This window comes from Acomys minous (genome assembly GCF_964271855.1).
Source record: "Acomys minous genome assembly, chromosome: 12".
In the NCBI taxonomy this organism is placed as follows: Eukaryota; Metazoa; Chordata; class Mammalia; order Rodentia; family Muridae; genus Acomys; species Acomys minous.
The window spans coordinates 3473262-3493543 of NC_140493.1; the positions used below are offsets into that span (position 1 = coordinate 3473262).

Here is a 20282-nt window from a genome sequence, read left to right on the forward strand (position 1 = left end):
GAGCACTGGCTGCTCTTCCAAAGGTCCTGAGTTCAATTCCCAGCAACCACATGGTAGCTCACAACCATCTATACTGAGATCTGGCGCCCTCTTCTGACATGGAGGTGAAACACTGTATACATAATAATAAATAAGTAAATCTTAAAAGACAAAGATACAAAAATAATCAGGGGTGGTGGCGCAGGCCTTTAATCCCAGCAACTCGGGAGGCAGAGGCAGGTGGATCGCTGTGAGTTCGAGGCCAGCCTGGTCTACAGAGCAAGTCCAGGACAGCCAGGGCTACACAGAGAAAAGGAAAAACAACAACAACAACAACCCAGAATCTAGTTATAAATAAATAATAAAACAGCCATTTAACTATCAGAAACATTAGAGGAGGGGCTGGAGAGATGGCTAAGAGGGTAAGAGCACTAACTGCTCTTCCAAAGGACCTGAGTTCAATTCCCAGCAACCACATGGTGGCTCACGACCGTTTGTAATAAGATCTGGTGCCTTCATGTGGGCAGAATACTAATAAACAAAATTTTAAAAATAAAAAAAAGAACACAAAAAGTTACAAAGAGAGGAGTTAGCAGACCCTAAAATCAGAGCTGTCCCCAGGGAGCGGCACGGCTCGGGTGGCAGCGTACAGCACGTCCTTCTTCCATGAGCCCAACAGTAGTTCTAGGTTCCAAAAGTAATATTTACTTCATAATAGCATCACAAAAGCTGAGGAGCCAAATATTCAGGCACAATTTGCATATGTAGCATGAGGACTAATTATCACACAAAATAAACACAAGCACTGTTTTCTCTGATAGTGTAAGAACAGTACAGTTGGGCATGGCAGGAGGGGAGGAGTTCCAGAGCACTGTTGCACATGTGCAGGGCCGGGGCCAGTCAGGGAGGGGAAAACAAGAGCCACAATCAGGGGGTGGGGTGGGAGGTGGGGGTGGAGCTGGAGAGCGCTCAGCCAAGAACTGCTCCTTGCTCTCCCAGAGGACCCACATCAGGAACTCACAACGCCCTCTGGCTTCAGTGGATATATCTGTGGTATATACATAAGCTCATTTGAGCATATACACACATAAATAGAAATAAATGAATAAATAAATCTTGAAAGAACAAAAACAGCAGCTGGGGTAAAAGAGAATATAAATGCAAAAATCTCAAGAAAAAAAGAGTACATGTAGGGTGTATTTCTTACTGTTGTTTCTAACAGAGAATCAAAAGATACCTCCTAAACTCTGTGTGTGTGTGTGCGCATGTGTGTGTGAGAGAGTGTGTGTATGTGTGTGAGTGTGTGAGAGTGTGTGTGTACGCAGTCCTGGCTAGCTAGACCCTCTATGTAAACCAGGCGAACTTTGAACTCTCAGCTCCCCTGCCTCTGCTTCCCCAGCTAGGATTAAAGGTGTCACCACCACACCCAGCTCCCACAGTATGTTTTGTTTTAATTCTATTAACTATCAGAACTACAAAATAAGTTTTAGAAAATGGTGACATCTGGGAACTTGTGAATGAGCATGGAAGTTGACAGAGGTCTATTTTCCACTTCACACTTTGGAAGTTTTTTCCAACAGTGTTTCCAAGTCTCTTAAAAATTGGTGTTCTTGCGGGGCGGTGGTGGCGCACGCCTTTAATCCCAGCACTCGGGAGGCAGGCAGATCACTACGAGTTTGAGTCCAGCTTGGTCTACAAACCAACTCCAGGACAGTTAAGGCTGCACAGAGAAACCCTGTCTCAAAAAAACCAAACCAAACAAACGAAAATGGTGCTCTTAGAGTCTTTTCATGCCTCATTTCCGCCTCAATGGCCCTAAAATAAGACAGTGATTTTCTTCACACACATGCACACAAAGACAGGGGCACAGGCATGCGCAGTGAAGGACACACTGCAGTCTGTGAAGCCGTGTCCAGTAGCACCGTGGCCCTGACCGCAGTCCTTGCCCACACGCCCACTGACAGCCTGGCTCCTCCTCTAGGCCCAGAGTCCGCCTTCCCCTTAGACCATCAAAACTTACCACACTGACATGTATGCCATCCTGATGTCATGAGGCCTCCAAATCCACACGACTATCCTGACGAGGCAGGCTGGCAACAGCGACCAGGCTGCTTGCCCTCTCCTCATGCTCCTCAAACTCTGTCTCTCTGGCCTCCCCTTTGCTGAAGAATGTTTATTCCTCTCCTTCCATACCAACTTCATTTCCAAAGTGCTGTTGAATCAGTGAGCAGCCCTGTAAGGCGCCTAGTGACCCACCCAGTGAGAAGCCAGCTCGCCTTTACCCAGCCCGCCTCCGTCCAGCACTGGGGGCGGCTCTGGACTCGTTCACACAGAGGCAGGCACTCACCGTCTCTGCCCAAGCCAGCCTGTTCCCCAGCCACAGGCCTGACTAAAGCGATCGTCCCCAGGTTCTCCGCAGCTTCAAATCTAAGTGTGTGTCTCCACCGCCGCCTTCTGTGCCGACCCACACCTCAGGGGGGTCCTCTCTCTCCTCTAGCCATTCCCAACCCCAAAGAAGCCAAGCCCTCTGGCACCTGCGGCATCCTGCACCTGACAGGAACTCCTCTGTGAGCAGGGGCCGTCCCATCCTCTCCCTTTTGTCTCCTGAATGGCCACCTCCTCACTCCGAATGAGCACACCTTGTGTCCATGAGTCCAAGACTCTGCTGTGGAAACAAAGCTTCATTCTGCCCACCAGCCATGGGCGTCTGTCCTTAGCCACAGCACACAGGGCAGAGCCGGCTGACACACCAAACCACCAACACACCACCAAAACACACGGGCAGAGAGAGCAGCTCCATGGCGGGGCACCTGCACAGCATGCACAAGGCCTAGACCAAGGGGGGAAAACTGTTTACTTTTGGCAAGAGAAACTCAACACACACCGTCTGAGTGTACAGGAAGGGTGCCTGCTCACTCGCACCATGGGAGGACTTCCCTCCGGCAGGAGCCGTCCTGTGACTGTAAGGCAGACCTCCTCTCCATGCGTTCCAGAAGCATACCCAACCCTGAGTTCTCGTAGCAACAACCAAAGAAAGAGCCAGAACAAGTTAGCTTCTCAGGCCAACAAGATGGCTCAGCAGGCTATACAGCCTGACAACAGTAAGCTCAGCCCTGTAGCCCATGTGTAAAAACAAAAGCTAATACCCAGCAACCACATGGTGGCTCACAACCATCTATATAATGAGATCTGGTGCCCTCTTCTGGCCTGCAGGTGACATGCAGGCAAAATGCTGTATACATAATAAATAAATAAGTAAATTAAAAAATAAAAAGTTGATATTCTGTCTGTGCTTACGTTCTCCTACAGTGAGCCAGAGGCAGGGAAGAGCACTCCAGGAAGTCGCCCCCTCTGTCTCTCTCGCACCTGCACATAGGTGCTACGCTTCTTAGCTGGTGTGACCTTTAACCCCAGCACTCAGGAGGCAGGCACCTCTCTGCGACTCAGAGCCTAGCCTGGTTTACACCATGAATTCCAGGCCAGTCAGGGCTACAGAAACCCTGCCTTTAAAAATCAAAAAGTTTAAATTGCTAATCTGGCCTCGATCTCCTGAGTAAATAAAATCCTCAGCTTCCCAAGTAACTGGGGCCACGCTGGGGAGCCCAAGCTTGTTTAGTTTTGTCTGTTTGTTTGTTTGTTCGGTTCACTGGTTGGTTGGTTTTGGTTTCTCGAGACAGGGTTTCTCTGGCTGCCAAGTACTGGGATTAAAGGTGTGCACCATCACCCCTGGTTCAAATTTGGGGATGTATGTTCCTGGTGCCCATGGTGTCAGATCACCCGGAAAAAGTTAGAAATTGTTGTGAGCCATCTTGTTGGTGCTGGGGGTTGACCCTGAGTCCTCTGCAAGAGCAGCCAAAGCTCTTAGCCGCTGAGCCAGCTCTCCAGCCCAGATTCAAAGTTGCTGAAAGATTCTCTTACACATCTGCATACTGTAAATCATACTGTAAATCTCGGTAAGCGAGGTTCTGGGTGTAACTTAGTTTTCTTCCTTTTTGGGGGTGGGGGCTTGCAAGACAGGGTTGCTCTGTGTAGCACTGGTTGTAGAGCAGGCTGGCCTTGAACTCACAGAGATCACCTACCTCTGCCACCACCTCTACAGGCATGACACACCAAGACCCAGCTTATAACTTAGTTTTCTTTGACAATGAAAAATGGGTCCTCAGCTTGTTGATGACAAAGTGGCCACATAACTTATTGCTCAAGTTAGTTTTCCTAAAAATGCTACAGTCGTCTCCTCTTCTGCCAAGTCGGTGCCCGGCTGTGGCTACTGAAGAACAGTAAGACTGGCAGCTACTTACTCACGGCTGGGGTCTGGAGGTGAGACACAGTTCTCCACCAGCCCTGCGGACTGAATCAAATTATGAGGATACCAAGTCCAATTACTGAGCCCTACTCGCTTCTCCCTGACTTCTGTCTGAAGGGAAAGTAGCAGGTGCTCACCACACGGCACAGCTGCCGCCATCTCAGGAAATTACGCACACCTGTAGAGCCTCTAGCTGGCGCTCAGCACAGCAGCCTCAGAGCCGTCCTTTCTGAGGGGCTCTCTGTCCACGAGAGAAACAGCTGGAGCTCGGCCTCTGTCCCGCTTCCCCAGCCCAAGTCTGTCCAAAACCAGTGAATCCAATGACAGCAAAGCAAGGGCAACTTGGGTGCTCACTGCGTTTCAACAGCAGTCTAAGGCTGTCCACAACCCTCTCAGGAACACCCCGAGAAATATGTACACACACTGACACAGCACTCGGACCAAGTGTGCACCTCAGTGTGCAATAACTGATCCTCCTCTCCTGCGCCTACTCTGCACTACAGACACAGGTGTGCACCTCAGTGTGCACTAACTGATCCTCCTCTCCTGCGCCTACGCTACACTACAGACACAGGTGTGCACCTCAGTGTGCACTAACTGATCCTCCTCTCCTGCGCCTACTCTGCACTACAGACACAGGTGTGCACCTCAGTGTGCACTAACTGATGCTCCTCTCCTGCGCCTACTCTGCACTACAGACACAGGTGCACAGAGGTCTGCCACAGTGGGAAAGTACTTTCCTGCTGAATGAATCAGAAGCAGATCACTGGGAGGAGCCTAAAGAGAGACCCAGAAGCTGCTAACAGCGCCTTCCCGCAAAGCTCAGGTTTCTGCGGCTTCCAGGAGGAACAGAGAGCCTCTGTACTCGCCTTTCCCCCGATTTCCCAGGAAACAAGGCAAGGACGGTCCCCACACTTGTGGGGCAGAATGAGCTGCCATGCACACAGGTGTGTCAACTCTCTCCACAGCTCAAGGCCACACCCAACCTGCAAGGCTGTGTCAGCCTAGCTGAGTCATGCTGTCTGGCGCGGCCTCGACTCACCTTTATGTCACTGATCATCACCTGGGATGTGCCTGCCTCGGAAGTACAGCCATTTAAGGCGGGCTATGTCTGGTTTAGCTGTTTCCTTTGTTTTGTCTGTCTGTCTGTCTGTCTGTCTGTCTCTCTCTCTCTCTCTCTCTCTCTCTCTCTTTCTCTAACATCTTCACAAAGCTTTTCCCAAAAATACATAGACTCCTTTTTTTCTTTTTAACAGAATACTCAAGGCTGGCCCATCAACTTCCTCCTCTGTTCCTGCCCTTTCCTCTTCCCTGATTCCAGCACAAAAGGCAGTCTCTCCCAGCAGCAGTGTCGGCAGCTCCTGACCCAACACGGCCATCCTCTCCCCTGATCCAGCATGCTGGCTCGGTCCCCCTGAAGCGCGCGTCAGAAGTGGCCCTGTGCCTGCACACTGGGACAAGGGCCCTGCAGCGTTCTTTCTAGGTGGGACAAAAGAGGCACATGGCTACTGCTGTTACCTCCTTCTCAGAGCCAGGCCTCACCACCCCCGCCTCCATTCCCACTGCCCTGCTCTGCATGCTTCCCCAACAGGAACCCAAGGCAGGCAGGCAGGCACCCAGGCACACATGCACGCACACGCACGCGCGCGCACTGTTCCAAGGGCCTCTAAAGCTGCCTGTAACTCCAGCATGAAGAGGCCTTGAGTTAGAGGCTAGCTTACATTACAAAGTGAGTACCAGGCCAACCAGGGCTACTTAGTGAGACCAAAGAAGAAACGCAGCCAGTAACAACAAAAGAAGAGCTCAGGCCAAAGTACTGCAGGTAAAGTCAGGAGAGTTTTCTCAGTTGGCCTTAGGGAAGCCACCTCAGCAGGTGGCTCTGGAGGAAATCCCCAGCCACTTTGCTTTTTTTCCCCCCCTCACAGACCACTTTCTTATCCAAGTTCCTTTTTTGCAGCTCCCCGTGTCGGTGCTTCCCAGAGGGCTGTGCTTTGCCTCTTCCTGCTCCACAAGCTCTCCCAGGCCAACTCAATCCCACCCACTACTGTGTGAGTGCATACTGAGGAGACTGACTGAACACCCTACAGATCACAGACAACAGGCCTCCTGAAGCGCTCCACACCCACAGCCAACTGCTGCCACAAACCTCTATCTGAATGTCCTCAAATCTCAGTGACTCTCACTCCGCCTCCCCTCCGCCCTGAGTTAGGGAGAGCAAGGCCAACTCTCTAAGGAGGCCTCAGAGCCCAGCAGGCCACTGCATTGCTCCACCAAAGCTCCTGTCTGCCAGCCTCCCGCTTCCCCACAGCCGGCAATTCTGCCTCCTCAAGCGCCTCTCTCCACTCCACGCTCCCTGGTCCCACTGCAGGGAAGGCAGCAGCCTCTCTGTTTTGAGTTTTTCAGCACTGTTGCCCACTCTACACCGCATCCTATGTAAACGGCACCTTTCATATGTGACACAGGAGCCTAACTAACACTACCCCTTCTAGGGAAGAGCTCTTCTTTAAATCCTCATAACTTCACATTCTTTCCTCTGAAGAGAGGGGTGTGGGGCTGGTGCATCTAAGGGGCACAGCCACTAACACAAACTACGCTCATTACCAGACCTCTGGAAAGAGACCAGGTTCACCAGCTCTCCTTATCAGGAAGTCACTGTTCATCTTGTGAAAACCCATACCAGAGTCTCTGTTCAGAGGACCCAGCTCCAGCTGTGGCTACCACATAAGGGTTTTTACACACACACACACACACACACACACACACACACACACACTAAAGTGAATTAAGTCTAGTAAAAAAAAAAATAGGGGCTGTAAGCCGGGTGGTGGTGGCGCATGCCCCTCTCAGCACTAGGGAGGCAGAGGCAGGTGGATCACTGTGCGCTCGAGGCCAGCCTGGTCTACAAAGAGAGTCCAGGACAGCCAAGGCCTACACAGAGAAACCCTGTGTCAAATAGAAAACCAACTAACTCTATATGGGCTGCAAAGCCATATCCTCGGTTACAAGGGTCTGAGCTCTGGCTGACCTCCGTGCACACCAGGTGTGCATGTGATGCTGCACATACACACACTCAGGCAAACACTCATACACATAAAACAAATAAATGAAAACTGAAGGAAAAAAAAAAAAAGAATGTTACCTTACTGCCAGAGGGTAAAGGAAAGACGGACAGAGCGTGTGATGCGTGACAGCAGGTGGCTGGGCTAGGCACCACATCCTCCTCCTCCACTTGCAAGTGCTCTCTGCTAGCTCAGTTCCAGCACCATCATGATGGGGACTCCCTACCAGTCACGAAAGGCTCACGGAGTGCCAAGCACAGGCCTGGTCCATGCTGAGCACACTCAAGTGACTGCACCAACACAGTCGAAGCAAGACGACAGGACGAAGCTGTGAGTGAAGCAGAAGTTAACCAGAAGGAAAACTGAAGAGCAAGCCAGAAATGGCTTCTGAGAACGATGTGAATCAAGGTCAACAAGTGAGAAGGCGGAGCAAGCACACACAGAGCACACGCAGAGGAGAGCGCACAGTGAGGCTGAGGAGGGCAGCCTTAGCACCCTTGGCTTTATCCTGCAGTGACAGAAGCCAATAGAACTGTTTTAAGAAAGAAAAGATCCTGTTGGGTTTGTTTTAAAAGAATCACAACGAAGCAGAGCAGGATGGCCTGAGGAGAAAAGGCTGCCACAGTGGGGCCCACCAGGGTGGCCTTAGCTGGAGGCAGGGATTTTTTGGTTTTTTGAGTCAGGGTTTCTCTGCGTAGTCTTGGCTGTTCTGGACTCACTTTGTATTGGCCTGCCTCTGTCAGGATTAGAAGTGTGCACCACCACGCCTGGCTTTTTTGTTTTGTTTTGTTTTTTAGGTTTTTGTTTTTTGGGACTTGTACCAGGGTCCTCTGGAAGAGCAGCCAGTGCTCTTCACTGCTGAGCTATCTCTCCTGCCCCAGGCTTTAATAGGAGATTAGATCATGAGAATGGAGCCCTCGTGAACAGGAGGAATTTACACTGTCGGTGGTGGTGGTGGTGGCGGCGGTGGTGGTGTTTTGAAAAAACGGTTTCTTTGTATTATCTTGGCTGTCCTGAACTTGCTCTGCAGACCAGGCTGGCCTCGAACTCACAGAGACCCGCCTGCCTCTGCCTCCCAAGTACTGGGGTTAAAGGTGTGTGGCACCACGTCCAGCAAGAATGTCCATTCTTACAAAACGCTTTAGGGAAGCCTGTTCACCCCTATTTGAGAATGGAGCAAGAGGGCACCATCTCTGAAACAGGGCACAAGAATGCATATGCTGCCTACCTTGATCTCAGACTTCCTGACTTCTGAGCTGTGAACAAGGAATTTGTACAATAAGCCTGTTGTACACGTTGTATTCCTATGTACAAGTCTACCGGCTTCTGCTATGGCTCCAGGGACAGCGGGTGCTGGCTATCTTTCCCATTGCTAGGACAAAGCACCTGGTAGAAGCGACCTAAGAGGAGGCTTTGCTTAGCTCACAGTTCAGGGGACACAGTCCACCACAACATGGCAGGCAGCAGGCAGCAAGGAACCTCCAGTCCACATCTCAGCAGACCAGGCAGCTCATAAAGAGACATGTGTTCCCTCTCCTTCCTCCATCTTTACCCAACCAGGCCCTCAGCCCCTGAGACGTGCTGCCCACACTGAAGGGGTCTTCTTGCAGCTAATCCCTCTGGAAGAGCCTTTGAGGATGCACCCAGGGTTCCGCTCGTTAGCGCCCTGATGTGTCCACGTGCAGTTAGGTTGACAGTGGGTATTAGCCACCAGCCAGTCAGCAGCACTCAGACATGACGACTGTCGTCAGAGAGGAGGGTGAGGGCAGGGGAAGCTTTGCTTTACTACAATGCTGCCGTCTAAAGGACGGCAAGGCAGTCTCCCAGCAGAGGGTGCAGCGCTGGAGATGAGGAGCTGGGGTCAACTGAGGGCCCCTGCGTGAGGCAAGTGAGAAGTGCATAAGGACAGCGCTGAAGACGCCTGCGTCACAAGACAAACGGAGTAAAGCCAAGAGGAAACACAAGGGCAGCCTGGGACCCAGAAAGTTAAGAAATGAGAAAATGTCGCTGAGCTCATGATCCTCCCAGCCAGGCATGCTAGTCATACTTGTGACCCAGCACAGGTTCAAAGCCATCCTCGGCTATAGAGACCTCATCTCAAAAAGACTAAAAAAATTAAAAACAACAAAGGACCGTGTCCAGTGCTGCAGAGAAACCCAGAGGCACTTCATCTGAAACAAGATGAACGAGTAGCCATGGAAACAGCTGTTTCAGTGGCTTGATGAAGAGGCACAGTGGACAGTGCAGTGAGCAGAGAGAGAAGGGACAGTCTGTTTCTCCTGTGCTCTAGACACAGGGAAGATGCCAATGCTGACAGCAAGCGGTCACTCTTGCAAAGTTCTGAGAACGATTTGCTGTATTTTCTCCTGTTTTCCCCAGAAAATAACTAGAACAAATGTAAACACGTAAGAGAAGAGGCTAGGGGGCTGGAGAGATGGCTCAGAGGTTAAGAGCGCTGACTGTTCTTCCAAAGGTCTTGAGTTCAATTCCCAGCAACCACATGGTGGCTCACAACCATCTATGATGAGATCTGGTGCCCTCTTCTGGCCTACAGGCATACATGTGAGCAGAACACTGTATAACAAATAAATAAATCTTTAAAAAAATAAAAATAGCCAGGCGTGGTGGCGCACGTCTTTAATCCCAGCACTCAGGAGGCAAAGGCAGGCGGATCACTCTGTAAGTTCGAGGCCAGCCTGGTCTACAAAGCGAGTCTAGGACAGCCAGGGCTACACAGGGAAACCCTGTCTCGAAAACCCAAAACAAAAAATAAATAAATAAAATAAAATTAAAATAAAAAATAAGAGAAGGGGCTAAGAGTCAAGAAGTTACATGAGAAGCTGAGAGAAAAAGACAAAGGCAAAAAGAGTAGGAATCAAGAGCTAACAGGCAGGCCCCACACAGAACACAGTGGAGGTGTGCACAGCAGGCAGGCAGGAAGCAGCTCTTCCTCAGGGAACTGAGGGAAAGGGAACAAGGGTAGAAACTGGAGCGATAGCTCAGGAGTGAAGGAGCGCTGCCTGCGCTTGCAGAGGGCCTAGGCTCAATTCCCAGCACCCACATGGCAGCTCACAGCAACCCTAACTCCAGGTTCAACGGCTCCAAGGCCCTCCTGTGGGCTCAGGCATCACATAAAAATATAAACAAGTCAGCACCCAGGAGGCAGAGGCAGAGGCAGGAGGATCACTCTGAGTTTAAGGATAGTCTGGCCTACATGGTGAGTTCCAGGTCAGCCAGCGCTACATACTGAGATCGTGTTTTGAAGGAAAAAAAAAAAAAAAAAAAAGAAACTCCTGTTCACATAAGTGCACCCACACCACACAGGACTTCACACCATAAACACGTGAAAACTTCTCAGCTGACAATCAACAACAAATACTGATGTGTTCAGAAGCCTGCGCACCGGTCCTGAGGGGCTCCCTGGGCACAACTGGGGTGCTTCGACTCAGAAGCTGAGTCTCAGAAACCACACTCCGCTTCAAGCCAGCTGCCTGATCCTTCGGCCTCCCAGAGGCTGTCTGTGAGGAACTCCAGCGGCTCTTCTGCCTCAGGCAACTGTCTGCAGGGACCAACGTGTGCCAGACCCAGGGTCTGGGCTCAACAGAACAAGTGACGGTAGAGTGAAGGCCACTTCAAAAACATATGTCCACAAATGTTCCCACCCATCGCTTCACATGTGACCTTGTTCTGCTCAGCAGCACAGGATAGCAGAAGCAGCCAAGCCTCAGGTTAGCATCTGTTAAATGTTCCCTCCATGCCTTCAGACCCAGCTCACAGCAAACTTCTTTACAAGTCTAATGAGTTCGTAAAAGAACCCCAAAGATGGGTGTCAGGCAGCTTGTCCAAGGCCACACAGCTCAGTCAAGGGACAAAAGCCTACCCGATACCAACACATTTCTCAAATGGTTATTACCATCCCATCTCATGCCAAGATCAAATCATCAAGATAGAGACCTGATTGTTCCATTCAAATCAAATTGAACCAAGCAAAAGTTCACTGCACTCCTAAAATCATATTCAGAAGCAAGGCAGAGGGCTGGAGAGACAGCACAGTGCTTAATGGCACATGCTGCCCCCATAAAGATCGTTTGGTTCCCAGCACCCACATCACTGATTAAAAACTACCTATGCCTCCAGGGGGGTGCAACGACCTCTTCTGCCACCAAGGACACCTGCACTAAAGTCATGTGTGAACACACACAGACACTCACAATTAAACAAAATAAACACACCTTTAATCCCAGGGCTCAGGAGGCAGAGGCAGGCTCATCTCTGTGAGTTAGAGGCCAGCCTGGTCTAGAAAGCAAGTCCAGGACAGCAAAGGCTACACAGAAAAACCCTGTCTGAAAAAAACAAGAACAAAAACAACAACAAAAGTCTATAGGTCTGAGAGTAGAAATCAGTGGTGGAATGCTTGCTTAGCACCCAGTAATATAAATAAACAAAAATAACCAAATATTGCAGATCTGAAAACCCTTGTCATCAGGGCTGTCGACTAGCTCTGGGGTATGTGCCTGGTCTGCGCCTCCAGAGTGAGTTTCACATCTGGGGGAAGTAACCAGGGTCTGCACTACAGGAAACAGAAAGGCTTACAATCCACCCAGAACCTCCCCTTCCCTCTCAACTCCCCTGCAGCTCCTAAGAAGGTACCTTCTATCCTTCCACCTTCAAGGACGCTGTACCACTTTCAGGGCCTCGGAGAGGGGATGAGGCGTGTGGAGACAGCGAGCTGTGAAGCTGGTCATGCCCGGAGAAGTGTTCCAACACGCAAAGGGAGTCTCCCTTCCGGTAAGGGCTGTTTTATCTTAAATACCTTTCCAGTTGCCGGCTCTGGGCTGTTCTCAGACACGGAAAGACTTGCTCACCCTCCAACCTGCAGCACAAGGGCTGTGGCCAATCACCCTTCCTCCCCCGGGTGCTCTGCACCGGCCAAATCACAGCCTCCGTTACCAAGCACACAACCTCGGGCTCACGGTTTTCGGCTACTTTTCACAATGGCAAAGCACACAGCTTCCTCTTTTGTCGGAAGGCAGCCCCTGCACATGGCTCTACCATAGACTCGTGTGACGTTTTGTTGACATTTTTAAGAGCTGTCCTCTAGCAGCCTCAGAGGTGCTTGAAAGCTGGTAGAGTTCTGCTCGCTGCTGTACCCTCTGCACAGAGATGACACGGGACACAGCAGCTGAGCAGACGGAGGCCTGTCAGGACCGCTCGGAACAGCGCCACAGTCCTGAGAGGAGCTCATCTCTAGAGCAGAAAGAGACTGTGCAATCACAGCTCAGCTAGTCCCACGGCTCCAGCTCGCCTGAGACGAAGGTACTCTGTGGAGGTGCAGCTCTCAGTGAGACACTGAACCTGAGAGTCCAAATGCTCCCTCTGCTAAACCCAAACAGGGAGGGGGAGTGCACCTGCCTCACCTCGCCCAGAGGTTAGTGAGGCTTGCATTCCACAGAGGACGGACAGAGTGACACCTCAGCCCCACTACCCTCCAGGTGAGTCTGACAGAGCTTCCTGTACAAAAGGTGACACATGTAGCTCTTGAGAAAATATCCAAACAGGGGCTATGTCAGAATCCTATCCAATTCATCTGTCAAAACCTTCACGTGTAAATTCAGTTTCTACATGGTGCACCACACAGTTTCAGGCTGTGGTGCAGGAGAGGGTTACAGCCACTCTAGTCCGGGCAGGCGGCCTAAAGCCTCTGACCCACCACACAAGGTTCTACACGGCACTGTGCGGCAAACAACCCAGAGGAGGCAGCGACCTGCGTGACCAAAGCCTGCAGCAGAACACGAACACACACACACACACACACACACACACACACACACACACCCCTCTAACAGCACTTTGCAGAGGCTCTATCTTTTCAGACCAACTACAGCCTGAACCTAAGAAAAACAGCAATGGAAAGACTGAATGTGCCAATATCAAGTCATTACACAGACAGACAGACAGACAGAGGCTTTGGGGGAAGCAAAGCTTTTTGTCAGAACAGTAATTATAGAGAAAATATTAAAAAAAAAAAAAAAGGCAGGGGGACGTTAGTTCAAGCTATGCCTCAGATGTCAAACACCACCACAGACCCGGGGACCCCTGGCTTATTTTAACCTCACTTGAACCCCGAATAGCATCTTCCTCCTAGTCTCCAGCCATCTGTGTGCTTGAAACAGGACAGACAGATGGCCAATACGCTGACACTGCAGGCTCAAGGTTTCTCAACTGCTATTTCCTCCTCGAGTACAAAGAAATGAATGCAGGACGGTGCAGCACCAATCCTTAGGACACACACTTAAACTAAGTCATCTGCCAATCAAAGCTCCCGGCCTGGGAAACCGACCCATTCACTAGTCCTTAAACTCTGACATACCCAGCTCCTACGACTTTCACAGCTTTCTCGGGGAGCAGGGCGAGCTAGTCAGTGGTGGATCCTACAAATAGCTCCTCAGAATAGCTCTTTCTAAAGATGTCTAGAAACCGCCGGAGCTGTAAACAATCACGCAGAGCAGACCGCACCAAGGAGAGCCCGGGGTGTCCCTCTCCAGGAGAAAGCATTCGGATGCTATTTTAATCTCCCCTCATACAAACGTCCTGCCAAACCTCCCTTTCTGGCAGGTGAAAGCTATAGCTGATTTGTTACTAAAATAAAATAAAAACCATTTTAAAAGACTTGAATGGGATTCATCACATTTGATGACAACACTTTCACAAAAGGAGGACAAGGAAAAAGAAACCTCAAGGAAAACATATTTTATCAAACTACTTCAACTGATTTTTTTTTTTAACCTGGTAAATATTTTAACCAAAGGTATCATTGGGCAAGGAGCCCAGAGGAGTCCTATCTTCCTAAACACTTCCCAACTGATTAATTGAAAAATAATATGTTGATAATTAGGTGCAAGTGAAAACAGCACCACCCTATACATTGGGAAAGCCTTAAAGGGTTATTAAAATTAATTATTTCCTTCAATCACTTAATATTTGTAACACTCAAATTCACTCTTGGCTTTTCACTGTAAGTGATTTTCTTTCTTTCTTTCTTTTTTTTTGGGGGGGGGGGTTTGGTTTGGTTTTTCAAGACAGAGTCTCTCTGTGTAACCTTGGCTGTCCTGGACTCACTTTGTAGACCAGGCTGGCCTAGAACTCACAGGGATCCACCTGCCTCTGCCTCCCGAGTGCTGGGATTAAAGTGTAAGTGATTTTTCAAAGGGGGAAAATCCCATAATGTTATAAGTTAACAAAAAGTCGGAACTAGAACTCGCCTGGGAACTGGGGTCACACTCCCTACTCTTTTCCAACCAACAGTTTTTAACGCACTTGATAAATACGGTGAGGGCCCTGGGAAGGAATTCAACAACACGCAACTCAGGAGACATCAGCGAAGTGTACTGACACCCAGCGCGGAGAAAAATGCTGCTTTTGTTCAGAGGCCGCCCGAGATAAAAAACAGGAACTTTACAGAGAAAGAGAGAGAGAGAGAGAAAGAGAGAGAGCTGATGGCCACAGCACATTCGCCTGATCACATGCCCACAGCCGGCATTGAGCTCCCTCATTGTTGTCCAAGGGACTTCTCTGGTAACAGTGCCTTGATTTTAGTCCGGGTTTGAAATTATCTAAATAGACCGAACCCTCCCTGTACCGATCCATTGTCAAAAGGGATCAGGGTTAGGGCCAGGATCGGCGTCTCTGAAGACTCCAAACGGTGACCAGAGCGGAAAACCCAGCCTGAATACAGGTGCCAAGAAAAAGCCCTGCTGCCCCCGGGCCCCCTGATGACGGAGGGGGTCACAGCAGCAGCAGCAGCAGCAGCAGCAGAGCTCGGGTGCCTCCCCCGGTGAGCGCCGCCGCCGCTTCCGACCTCCCTCGGACCCTCAATGGCTCCCCGGCTCCTTTCTCACGCCTGTCACTGGTGAGCCACCTCTCATTGTTAGAGGAGCAGGAAGGGCTGCAGCTGCGGCGTTCCCCCTGTGTCTCCCTCCGTGTGCGGAGGGCGGCGGGAGAGAGGGTGCGGGCGGGCGCGCGGCCCTTCCGGGGAAAGGTGTCAGCCGCGGCCCGCCCGCCCGCCCGCCCGCCCGCCCCCGAGCCCCGCGGGCCCCCCAGGGACAACAATGAGAGCCCGGCTACGGCAGGCCGCCGCCGCCCGCCCGGCTCGCCCGCCCGCCCGGCTCGCCCGCCCGCCCCGCTCGCCCGCCCGCCCGGCTCGCCCGGCCCGCCGCGCGCCTACCCTCCGACAGCTCCAGCTCCAGCTCCGCCAGCTGCGCCCGCACCTCGGGGGGCAGCGCGGCCACCGCGGCCGGCGACGGCTCCAGGCCTCGCTCCGCCATCGCCGCTCCGCAGCCACACACTCCGGAAGACGAGACGGAGTCGAAGGAGGGACGGACTGACGCGGGCCCACACCCCGGCTGCTACAGATTCCGGCTCCAGCCGCCGAGAGCCGCCGGCGCCGCCGCCGCCGCCGCTGCCATGAGCTGGGGGGGGGGCTGGGGGGGGAGGCGGGGAGGGGGAAGTCACGTGAGCGCGAGGCCCCGCCCCCGGCTCCGCCCCGGAGGCGCCGGGAGGGCGTGGCTGCAGCGCCCTCTGCCGCGGAGCTTCGGGAGCGCAGGCTGCGGTCGCCTACTCCGCTCTCCGTGGGGAGACGCTGCACCTGCGCCGCAGAGCCCTCCCTCCTTCCCTCCCTCCCTTCGTCTCTTCCTCCCTCCCTCCCTCCCTCCCTCCCTTCCTCTCTCCCTCCCTTCGTCTCTCCCTCCCTCTCTCCCTTCCCTTCCCTTCCCTTCCCCAAACCGTCAAGCAAGGAGTTTCCCAGGCTTTGGCCTCACTTCTTCCAGTGCCTGTCACTCGGTAGACCACGCCTCTTGTCCTGTCCTTTCCCCCATTTTTCCCTGGTGGACCTGACTACAGGCGGCGTCCTTCTCCCAGCAGGTAATCTCAGCACTCAGGAGGTGGGAATCATCGGAGGATCTGAAGTTCCAAGTCACTCTCTCCTCGGTGGAAGCCAGCCCGGGCTACATGAAACCTGTCTCAAGACACCAGAAAAAAAGATTACAGTAGAGCTTGCTTCATCCTGCCTAAAGACTCCTAAAGAACTTCGGGAGCCGAGCATGGTGGCGGACACCTTTAATCCCAGCGCTCTGGAGGCAGGGGCAGGTGGGTCCCTGTGTGTGAGTTCGAGGCCAGCCTGGTCTACACAGTGAGTCTAGGACAGGCAGGGCTACAAAGAGAGACCCTGTCTCAGAGGGGAAAAAACAAAAGAAGAACTTCAGTTGGGAGTGTGGGGTAGAGGCGTGGGTCTGTTGTTAGTATCAATGGCGGCTTTTGCAGAAGGTGCAGCTCCATTCTCAGCACCCATGTACGGCCAGCTAGAGGCCTGAAGCCCCTACACGCACACACGCACGCACACACATGCGCGCACGCGGGGACGGGGGTGGGGAGAGAGAGAGAGAGAGAGAGAGAGAGAGAGAGAGAGAGAGAGAGAGAGAGAGTTTGCTGTGGGTTTTTTCTTTCCTTTTGTAGCCTTGGCTGTTCCAGAACTCACTCTGTAGACCAGGCTAGTCTTGAACTCAGAGATCTGCCTGCCTCTGCCTCCCAAGTGCTGAGACTCAAGACCCACACTACCACCGTCTGGCCAAAAATAATTTTTCAAAGAGAGCTCATTGGATGTAATGATACAAGCCTGTAATCCCAGCACACAGGGGCAGAGGCAGGCCAATCTCTATGAGTTTGAGGCCAGCCTGGTCTACATAGTGAGTTACCAAGCAGGCAGGGCAACACAGCCAGACAGTGTCTCAGAAAGAAACAAAGAAAGAAAGAAAGAAAGAAAGAAAGAAAGAAAGAAAGAAAGAGGAGAGAGAGGAAGGAAGGAAAGAAAGAAAGAAAGAAAGAAAGAAGACATCTCTACGCAGTCTTGGCTGGCCTAGAACTCTATTCAACTCTACTCTGCCTCGGTCCTGAGTGCTGGGATCAAAGTCATGCCCGGGTAGACTGGGGGTGGGGTTAGTTTAGTTTTGTTTGTTTGTTAGTTTTTGGATCCAAAGAAAACTCTCTAATAAGGAGAACAAAAAGGAGGTTTTTCAAACAGAACAGGTATAATTTATGAATGGGCCATGCACTTGGGAGGCAGAGGCAGGCGGATCGCTGTGAGTTCAAGGCCAGCCTGGTCTACAAAGCGAGTCCAGGACAGCCAAGGCTACACAGAGAAACCTTGTCTCAAAAAAACAAAACAAAAAAGAAAGAAAGAAAGAAAGAAAGAAAGAAAGAAAGAAAGATGCAGGAAGGAAGGAAAGGAAAGAGGAGGAGGAGGGGCAGCTTTTCCGAGGAGTAGACTTACAGAAGGATTGAGTGGGCGCAGAGGGCGCAGAGCAGTGACTATGAGAGACTCTCAGACGTCAGGAAGGGCCCAAACATAAACAAGGTAAAAGAAATCAGGCCACTAGATGCAGAGTAGATCGGGCCAGGGCTGCAGCCTAGCAACACACACATACATACACATACATACACACACACACACACACACACACACTACATAACACACACATCACACACACTACATACCACATGCACACACACAGACCACACCATATACACTGCACACATATGCATACATACCACATATACACCACACACATGCACACACACACTGCATATCAGGTACACACAGATACCATACTGAACACACACATGCTAACACATCCACACACAATATACACACACATACACACCACCTACCCACACCACACATACGCACAGCTGTATTTCAAGTGTTGGATAACTCTACAGTTAGTGGCTGGGGCCTAGGACCCCAGTCTGAGAGGTCTGAGTGTGCATGTGTTGTATGCATGTGTGGAAGCATGTGTGTACGTGGGTGCCTATACCCAGGTTTGTACATGTGGACACCAGAGCTAACCGTGGTGTGTTTCCTTACCACCGCAGTGAGGGCGCACCCATTAGCCTCCTCTGAGCTCACCACACCCCCATCTTGATGTAACATTTGGCCACTGAAGTGATAGCAAATGTGATAGAAACTTGGAAGAATTTGTGCGCCGAGGCTCGCTCGCCCCCTCTCCTTCTGCTTCTGAAAACTCAGCAGAGGCCATTGCCGTGAGAATGGAGGCTAGCCCACCAGAGGAGAGACCTCCCCAGGTGCCACCTAACCAAGGGTGGAGCCAGGGAGGCCATTGCTGCTGCATGCAAATCAGTGAACGAACTCTGTTCAGCTCAGCACGAAAGGCCAACCCAGGGTAATGAGCAAATGAAGGGTTGCTGTTTGAAGTCGCTAAACTGTGGCAGCCTGCTACAAAGTGAAGGCTGATTCAAAACGGAATATTCTGAGGCTTGGAAGCGGCTCAGTAGAGGGGCTGCTTGCCTTGTGAGCATGGGGAGCGGAGTGCAGATGCATAGCCCGGGCAGCTAGGCAGGCATGGCAGCATGCAGTTGTAACCCCAGTGCTGGGGTGGATCCCCGGACTTCCTGGCCAGACAAATAGCTCAATCAGCAAGCTCTGTGTTCAGAGAGAGACACTGTCTGGGGAAAACATGGGGGAGGGGAGGTGTAGAGGAAAAACTGTCCAAGTGGCCCCCCTCTCTTCCTCTACCCCCTCTCTACGCCTCTTTCTCTCTTCTTACTCTTCCTGTCTCTGTCTGTCTGTCTGTCTGTCTGTCTGTCTCTCTCTCTCTCTCTCTGGGGCACCCCTCCCCCTTTTCCTTCTCCCACCATGCTCATTTAATAAACCTCATATAACACAATATCTGGTGCCTTGTATCTCTCATTATCTTATTTTTATATATAAAAGAGGGTGGTAAAGAAAGACTCGCAAGCGAATCACTGTGAGTTCGAGGCCAGCCTCGGCTACAAAGTGAGTCCAGGACAGCCAGGGCTACACAGAGAAACCCTGTCTGGGGGGGGGGAGGGGGGAAGAAAAAAGGATGGCAGGACGGCAGGAAGGAAGAAAGAAAGAAAGACCTCCAAGGCTAACCTCTTGTGCCCACGTGCAACGTTCCTTTTCTTTTGGGACAGGAGCCTTGCCATGCAGCATAAGTGTCATTAAACTTGTAATTCTCTTGCTTTGGTTGCCCTGGTGCTGGGTGTACAGCTGTGTGCCACCACACCTGTCTCACTGCAGCTGTTTTTGCAAAGCACCTGCCACCGTGCCTGCCAATCTACCATGGCGATACCAACCCTGGCAAACAAGAGTGAGCCTGTGGGAGCGTGCGTCCGTCTCTGGGGATGCCTTGGATGTGGCTTGTGCTCCAAGACATGCCTAATATAAGCATGTAGCATATGTTTTCCTGGTGACAGCAGAGTTTGGGCAGCTGTCTCCCTGTGAGCTGCGAATTTAGAAACTGCCTTGGGTCAGATGAAGCGAAATCCAGTTCTGCAATGTCTTAGCTGCAAAAGCTCAATTGGATTATGCTAAGAAAGCAGGAAACACCCTTACCTCGGCCTGAGCTAGCCAATATGACAGCCACTAAGCCCCATGTAGCCTTGGCTAGGCTGGACCCCAGGCTGGCCGCAAACCCCAGACAGTCTTCCTGCTGGACCTACAGGCACTTAAAAACATGGCGATGAGTGTGGAGAAATGGCTTAGCAGGTGCACTGCTTGCCCAGAGGGCCTGAGTTCAATTCCTAGCACCCACATTAGGGAGATCACAGTAGCCTGTTAAGTACAGATCCAGGGGAATCTAACGCCCTCTTCTGACATCAGTGGATGCTGCCCTCACATGCACAGACATACATAATTTAAAATAAGAAGAGGAGGAGGAGGCGAGGAGAAGGAGAAAGAGGAAAAGAAGAAGAGGAAGAAGGAGGAGGAGGAGAAGAAGAAGAAGCAGCAGCAGCCAGGCACATCACTGTAATCCCAGCACTTGGGAGACAGAAGCAGGTGGATCTCTGAGTTTGAGACTAGCCTGGTTTATAAATCGAGTCCATACAGCCAAGTCTACACAGAG

General features: G+C 51.5%; 1 protein-coding gene and 1 long non-coding RNA gene across 5 annotated transcripts in view; one reads left to right on the forward strand and one right to left on the reverse strand.

Moving 5' to 3' along the window:
- Nucleotides 1-15815, reverse strand: part of DIP2B (disco interacting protein 2 homolog B) — a 182019-nt gene extending 166204 nt beyond the window's left edge. For both annotated transcript variants that reach the window (XM_084751454.1, XM_084751453.1), the window contains exon 1: nucleotides 15566-15815. In XM_084751454.1, coding sequence (XP_084607580.1) covers nucleotides 15566-15665 — 100 coding nt within the window. In that variant the 5' untranslated portion in view covers nucleotides 15666-15815. The remainder of the gene's footprint in view (nucleotides 1-15565) is intronic.
- Nucleotides 1067-19079, forward strand: LOC311580183. Of its 3 annotated transcripts, XR_014773385.1 has the most exons (4): nucleotides 1067-7476; nucleotides 10410-15250; nucleotides 16261-16485; nucleotides 18268-19079. It is a non-coding gene; the product is annotated as an uncharacterized lncRNA (long non-coding RNA). The 3 variants fall into 3 exon arrangements; XR_014773383.1 differs by having other exon boundaries at nucleotides 1067-15250; nucleotides 16258-16485; XR_014773384.1 differs by having other exon boundaries at nucleotides 1067-15250.
- The last annotated feature ends 1203 nt before the right edge of the window (nucleotides 19080-20282 follow it).